Source organism: Coffea arabica, chromosome 6c, assembly GCF_036785885.1.
Source record: "Coffea arabica cultivar ET-39 chromosome 6c, Coffea Arabica ET-39 HiFi, whole genome shotgun sequence".
NCBI lineage: Eukaryota > Viridiplantae > Streptophyta > Magnoliopsida > Gentianales > Rubiaceae > Coffea > Coffea arabica.
Window position 1 is genome coordinate 18,524,455 of NC_092320.1, and position 7,718 is coordinate 18,532,172.

General features: G+C 37.9%; 1 protein-coding gene across 1 annotated transcript; it reads right to left on the reverse strand.

The window, feature by feature from the left end:
- Nucleotides 1-453: 453 nt before the first annotated feature.
- On the reverse strand, nucleotides 454-5,828 carry LOC113693572 (uncharacterized). Its single transcript, XM_027212104.2, has 6 exons — nucleotides 5,751-5,828; nucleotides 5,150-5,402; nucleotides 3,210-4,866; nucleotides 2,625-3,082; nucleotides 1,059-2,514; nucleotides 454-767 (listed from the first exon to the last, which is right to left on the reverse strand). The coding sequence occupies exons 2-5, from the start codon at nucleotides 5,390-5,392 to the stop codon at nucleotides 1,108-1,110; spliced, it is 3,765 nt and encodes a 1,254-aa protein (XP_027067905.1). The 5' UTR covers nucleotides 5,393-5,402; nucleotides 5,751-5,828; the 3' UTR covers nucleotides 454-767; nucleotides 1,059-1,107.
- Between the last annotated feature and the right edge of the window lie 1,890 nt (nucleotides 5,829-7,718).

Genomic DNA, 7,718 nt, shown 5'->3' on the forward strand with positions numbered 1-7,718 from the left:
AAATTTTTTGTAACATTCCATGTCTGCTTTGCTATACATTTGTAGCCTGTGTTTATCACTGTTTTGAAGGCTATCAAAGACTGGTTTTGAATGGACAGTATAAAACAACTACCATTCTTCTGTACCTGAAGTTTAGTTTGCCAGGGCCTTTTCCTTAATCGTTTTATAGTCCTTGTAAAAGAGATCTTCCCCGATGATCAATTTCTTTATCTGCTGTCTGTGAATTCCATCAATGTGGCTAAACTTCAAGAAAATGTTCTTCGATCTGTGACCAATTTCCTTGCTTCTTTTCGCGGCTGCTTGGTGATTGTGGATACAAATCAGTGTTCCTGAAAACCAACTACTGAACTAGTATATAGTTTTCCCAGCTACTGGCAACTATTTTCAGGCTGCACCTATCCTTCTCCAATATTTCTTAAGCTAGCGTCCTAGTAATGAAACAATAATAAGAACTTGGGTACAATACAACCATCATTATTTACTTCAATGTTGACTCCAAAAGAATACAGGTACAAAAGAATTATTTATGGGCTTTGTGTAATGGCAATACAACCACAAGAATAATCTTACAAAAGATAGTTCATCACCATCCTATGGTGTAGTCTACACAAAAAGAATGTGAAAAATAAGCTATACACCCTTTTACAAAATTATGATCTTTGAAGGCTAACTTGTATCAAGCTGCTGCAAAGACGTGTGCTTGGGAAAGATGAACTACGTCTCGTTCCATGAAGCTTGAACTTTGGAAGATGGTCCCTCCACACAATCTGCAATAACATTCATTAATCAAATTCTGATTTAGGATGCTGTTCCAAATCGAACTGCTTTTTCTGCACATTTCACTAAATAACTGACTAATTGCAGTTCAAAGGTTTGTATCGTGCTATGAGCTGAAGGGAAGATGTCGATATTATTGGCAGAGAAGTGATTCATTTTCCTGAAGATATACTGGCTTCTACAAGTGTGGGCAGAAAATAATTTCATACTCGTGGTTTAAAGCATCAATATTCATAGGTTTATTTTCATGTATCCCTAACTACAATGCTCCACGTTCTTACCCGTTTATGAAAAATTAGTGTTTCATCAACGATGGCAGTTCTGTTGATTTTACGTATCAGGCAGTGGAACTACTGCTTCAAAAGCTTCGACCAGCATTGCCACTCTTTTCTTCCGGGCTGGTGTTAGTTTAGTGACAATATGCTGAACTGCATAATCAAGCATCCACTGCTCAGCTTTCCTCCTCTCATCCATCATTTGATGCCTTAAATCAACTTTTTCAGGTTCTACATCTGATGGCAGCGGCAGCTGCTGTGGTGGTTTCAACTTCAGGTTCCTCGCTTTTTCCATTGCCTTGATTGATCTCTTCAGAAGCATTAGCCTTTTTAGCTTGCTCCAGTTCTTTGCCTTGGGTAGATCAGATTTGCTTTTCTCCAGAGACTCTGCTATCCGGCAGTCTTCTTCAGTATTAGCATTATTGTTTGACCCTTTTCCTCCATCTAATGAAATGCCCTCTTCACTCCTGTCAATTTCTCTTGCATTTTGCTCTGTGAGACCAGTGGAACTTTGTTTAGCACCTTCACTACTATCTTTATTCGAAAGCTCCTTATCTGGAATAATCTCACTTGAAACTGATAGTGTGTCAGAAGAATCATCCTGAATTTCTGGACTAAGGATCTCTTGAATAGCCTCTTTTACAAGTTTAAGAACTTGATTTCTACTGAATTCAGCTCGGTGATAGCTTGCTACATCAATTTCCTTGGCCATGCCATGAATTCCTTTAGGAGTGCCTTTACGAGAGGCAGGAGTTTCAATGCCTGAAGCCTTGCTTGCACCTTCTGCTTCTTCATCTTCTTCCCCCAGCAGCTCGATTCCAACCTTGTTGGCAACACTTGACACCACATGCTGACAAACTGAGTGCCACATGCTAAGATAGTTTTGTTTGTCCAACTGTGATTGACCTGCCCCATTCTCCGTGTAATTGGACGCAGAATCCAGTGGAGGAAACTTTGGAACAACTAGAGAGATTGGCCTGATAGTTGTATCATTATGTAACCCCCGTGAATCTACATTTTCTGGCTCGGTGTTTGAATTGTTTTCTAGCTCAGGTGCTCTGAAACTGTCAGCAGTGTACTCATCTGCAGCTGGTAAAATGTTCTCAGTTGCTATTGACTTCCTATCAACATCCCAAGTTTCACTCTGGATTGAGTAAGACCGCTCATCTGCAAGACCACTTAAATTATCTTTCTTCTCATTCGTACTTTTGAATTCAAAACCACCAGCAAAAACTTCACTTTTCAAAGAAGAGAATTCTTCAACATTAATATCTCTCTGAGATTCATTCAGAGGCGCATCATTGGGAGAGGAGCTTTTGAGGTTGTCCGACTTCAAGTAGGTATCTGTAGAGAAGTCTGCATCATCAACCACAGGCAACTGATGGTTATTTGTTTCAAAATGTTCCACATGATCTGAGCTGTTTCCAGAACCATCCCGTCTGGAAGTGGCATCATCCCGAGCCTGTAATTTTGCACCCTCCACATCAAATATAGATATGTATGCTTTATTTCGGAATTCTAAAACATGCATGCATATTCATCAGCATCATGTTGGAGCAGAGGATATATCACCTGAATATTGCGCTCTTCTTGAGGGGGAACTACAGTTTCGAATGCTTTTACAAGCAGTGACACTTTCCTCTTCTGAGTTGGAGCGAGTTGACTGACCACCTGCTGCAGTGCATAGTCAAGCATCCACTCCTCTGTCCTTTTTTTATCATCAGCTGTCTGGCGCCTCAAAGAAATTTTTTCTGCTCCAGAGTCCGTCTCCAACTGCAGTTGCCGCGGTTTTCTGAGGTTGAGTTTCCTCACCTTCTCCAACTCCTTGGTGAACCTTTGAAGAAGAATCCATTTTTTCAGATTACTCCAGTTGCTCGGTGATTTCTTATCTGATTTCTTCCCCAAATTTGCTTCTGATTTCTTTATCTCTTGTTGACTGGTGCTATCATCAACCTGATCTTGTGGTACTCGATCAGCTGGTATATTTTTACTCTCAGTGTGGTTCTGACTATGGCAGCCTTCATCAGGACCTGTACAAGTTGAGACTTAGATACAAGCAACCTTAAAGAAGATAAAGAAGGGATGTGCATGAAGGAAGGAGCAGAAGAAGAAGGGGGAAAAGAGAAAAGCATAAAGACAAGGGAGATTAGTAGATACCTTGTTGATTTCTTTCTGAAAGTTCTTGGTCTTCAGCAATATCACTTGTAACTGATTGATTTTCAGATAATTGGTCCTGAACTTCTGGAAGGAGAATCTTCTCAATTGCTTCCCGTACTAGCTTTACGGCATAAAGCTTGCGGATTTCAATGTCTTGATTCTCTTCGTCTTGATTGTAAGTGCGAACATCTGAATCAGAAAAGTCTGAGCTAACATCAGAACTTTTCTTAGCAGTGTCCTTATCAGCTTCTTCAACTTTCCTTCCCTCATCAGCACCATGAAGTGGCCTGGTTCCACCATCTCCATCTAGACCGGATACCATATGTTTGTGAATCAGATGCCACATGCTCATCTTTCTCCCCTTGCCAATCTGGCCTTTGTGCACACCTGAAGAAACTGCTGGTTCAGAACCTATGGTTGAAACTTGTTCCTTACCTTCTGAATCTCCAGCTGGAGCAGATTTAGAGACAACTACCCTGGTTGGCCCCTGATTTCTGCTTGTTTCTTCATTTATCTTACTTGAAAATAAGTTCCGTGTGATATTGCAGGATGCATTATTTTCACTTGATTTGCTGTCTGAGTCACAATCACCGCTGATGCTGACCTGGTCATGTGGCATACCGGTATATTTTAATAGAGAGGTTCGGGAAAAATTATTATTATCACCATCAAGGGTGACATTATTATGTTCTCTACCAGCCTTACTTGTGGTAGTTTCATGACCTTCTTCTGATACAACACCCAGAGCTAGATTATTCCATTTATCCTCCTCTTTTCTTTCTTGGTAGCTTCCAGAACTCCATTCCTTCAGTTCAAAATAGGTTTCTGGAACGTCTTCCTCCTGTGTGGAAGAATTTTGGAGTTTCTCAAGACTCTCCTGATTACCCTTTTCTGGATGTGATGTTCCACTAAGAGCTATCTCAATGAGATTTGAATCTTCAACAGCCGCATTTGCTCCTTTCAAAAACTGAGCTCTTGGTTGTTTCTTAGCACCTTTCTTCTTTTCCCCAGAACCCTTCTTTCCAGTACTTGGACTGGCACTCCTCTGTGGAATTGATGATTGGCTTTTTCTGCGTAAAAATGGCTTCTTTGGAATTGGAGGCTCAGGCTCATGGCAATGCCCATTTAAAGAGCAATGATGGTATGGACAAACTTTTACAAATGAAATCCTTTCCGATTCTGTTTGTCCTGGCTCAAGCTCCACATGCTCAGGAAACCTCGAGTCTTTTATCGTGGAAGAACATGTTGCTCTTTCTACACTCAAATCCTCCAAAATGTGAGAATGCTTCGGTGGAGTCCTCCTCTTGGATTTAAAACTGCTTTTCTTGAACAGAACTTTCACGGCCTTTTTGCTAGATGACTTTGTCAAAGTCTGCAAAGATTTCTGACCAGAATAATTAGTCTTTAATGGTGTATAATGCGGACTTTTACTATGTTCACTGCTATCATAGCTAGATTCAGAATCATGGTGACTTGCTTGATATCTTGTTGAATTCAAAGATAATGGTGATGCATCTGATACTTCTGAGGAACATTGATGTCGAGGGACTGCTGCATCATCAGACATGGTAATAGAGGGATATGCAACTCTGTCTGACCACCCACAGCCACAGGATGAAGAAACCACTGAATTCACATCATCATACTGGCTTCCTTCCTGCCCCAAAAGAAGAACAAGAAAGTGAGCAAATTAATCTTTTGAAATTCCCTTTTTCACCATTTATTCTATGCAATCTCCAGTCCAATTTGGCATCGTCTCTAATTTATTGATGCTTAGCAAATAAAGAAGATAATACCTAGCCCTAATTTAGTGAACACTGTTTTCTGTCATCAAAATCAAGGCTTTTAACCAAAGACTCTAAACCTCAAATTTTACACCTTTTTAGTACGATGTTTCCAACTAGCTGGCAAAAAAAAATATCAAGGAGTAAGCAGGTGACCTTAACATAATTTGGTGATGAATCTGATAATGCAACTAGACTTGGTTGGCGCCGGCTTGAAGTCTCCCTGGATTCATCAACCGGGAGCCATTCGAATTGGGACCTTGACGATTTTGAAGATTGCCTCAAGTAAGATCCTCTTGCCAACCTGATTGACCTCTTCCTCCAGAGTTTCCTCTTGGGCTCTGTTCCTCCTCTGTTTCTGCTGTCAAGATTCTGAGAAAAGGTTGGTTCAGCAGCCATCAACCCCTCCCTAATTGAAGAAAAAAAAAGCTAATGTAAATCAACTTGGTTCTGCAACTATGTTTTTGTATATTGATATGGTTTGGATATATTTTTCAAGAATGAAGATGCAGGGAAGGTATGAATCGGTCATGAAATGGAGGCTGCACTTGTTTAGTACTGAACAGAAATGGCTCTTGAATTTGGAATAAACAATGGCTGGCAGCTGTAGTTGTCTGGAAGGCTAGAATGGTACTAGCAGTTTTTGCAATGAAATTTGCATTGATTAGAGGGGGGGAAAAAGTCAGATTCTAGCAGATTGGATGCTGGCTTCTTAATTGATTGGCTTGTTTTCTTGTAACTTGTATTGAAATTTCACCTGTTTTTGCATATGAATGAGATTGAAAATTGAGTGCTGAGACTTTGACTTGTACAAACTCTTTGTCCTTGACCTGGCCAGTGGTTGCCTTTATAGGTTGCAGCTGACTGCTGCTGACTTGACTCATTTATTAAGATGCCCTCAATTGAAAGATGTCATATGAGTAATTCTGTAATTATAGTCTTTGGCTTTTAATATCAGCTCTTTTAGCAGTAAATAGATCCAATCTTAGAGTAGATCTGGTTTGCAAATTAATTGTTTGAAACCAGGCCTTTTGTTTTATTGTGCTTTTTAATGGTACAATCCAGGGGAAAGGGATTATTCCAGAATGAATAATTGGGTTTTGTTTTCTGTTTAAATTCTCTTAATATTTGGTTTTGTCCTAGACGTACTTTGTTTGGATCGTCATTTTTTTTTTTACCCAAAAAAACTTTACGTTTTCATGAATTTATTTTGCAATCACCTTTTTATCAAATTGTTATTTTTCTGCAAAAAAAAAAAAAATTACGTTTCCGTGAATTCATTTTTTCCAAAATTAATATTTGGAAAGGGATTATTCCAGAATGAATAATTGGGTTTAGTTTCCTGTTTAAATTCTCTTAATATTTGGTTTTGTCCTAGATGACCTTTGTCTGGATCATCATTTTTTTTTTACCCAAAAAAATTTTACGTTTTCATGAATTTATTTTTCAATCACCTTTTTATCAAGTTGTTATTTTTCTGTAAAAAAAAAATTTACATTTCCGTGAATTCATTTTTCAAGCATCTTTTTACCTCACATATATCAAATTCCTACGATTTTTTTATTAAAAAAAACTCCAAAAAATAGCAATATAAATGGGGTTTGACAAAACAGACCATGTACTCTATGCTCCAATCATAGTCTAATTGATTAATTAAAACATTTTGATATTTACAGTGACCTCCCTTGCAAATAAAACAAATATGTCTTCAACAGATCACTAGAAAGGACTCTAAATGAGAACTTTAAATTGGTTGGTACACATAGTCTTCTTAGATAATATCAGAATTAAAAATCTTCTTAGTTAATATTAGAATCGAGTCTAGCAAATAAGGAAGAGCTGATGTCTCTGTCATACAAATTCAATTGATTTAAGTAATAGATATTAACACTTTATAGTTTTTTAAACAAAAAATATAATAGACATCTTATACTAATAGATATAAAAAGGTTAAAAATTTTATATTTAAGACTCAATTAAACTTGACTAGTTCTCTATCCTCGTACACATAGGCTGGAGTTTGAACTTGTTAAGTTATTTGAAATGGCTAAGTTCGATCAATGTCAGCTCGGACTTGAGTTTTGACAAAGCAAACTTTATAAACAGCCTGATTAAATTCAATTGGTGTGTGTCGTAAAGAGAAGAGGGAAGTGGAAGCATTTTGAGAAAATCATTAACGTTTCTAGAAGAATATTGTTCATTAGGTAGGCATTAGACTATGAAAAAAGGCTTGTTTCACCTCATTTACTTCATTAGTCTTAACATGGTGTCGTTCAATTGGAACACATTTAATTGTCGAGGCACACTATATGCACCTTTTAACAACTTCTTTAAAATACCAAATCTCCAAAACATGTTGATTAAATCGATTGCCCTTTAGGCAAATTTGAGATTGATAAGTACTTAGACATAAAAAATTTTGAAATTTTATCACATGTCCTTGATTTTGTATCTACAATGCTTCAATTGATATAAAAGGGGTAAAAAAGAACAATCATTTTTTTTTTCATCGATACGATAGCTTCCTACACTATGGGAAGAAGAAAAGCCTGAAGATGTGTTGAGGTAATCCGGAAAAGACTGAATCGCCATCGAACCAGATGAATGTGCTACACACCATCTGAATTTTTTAAGTAAGATCACATTTAATTGTGACAAATTAATGGGAGGCAAGATTTGAACCCTTGCCCCCCATCTTATCAAGTCTTAATGCATTGGTGATGGA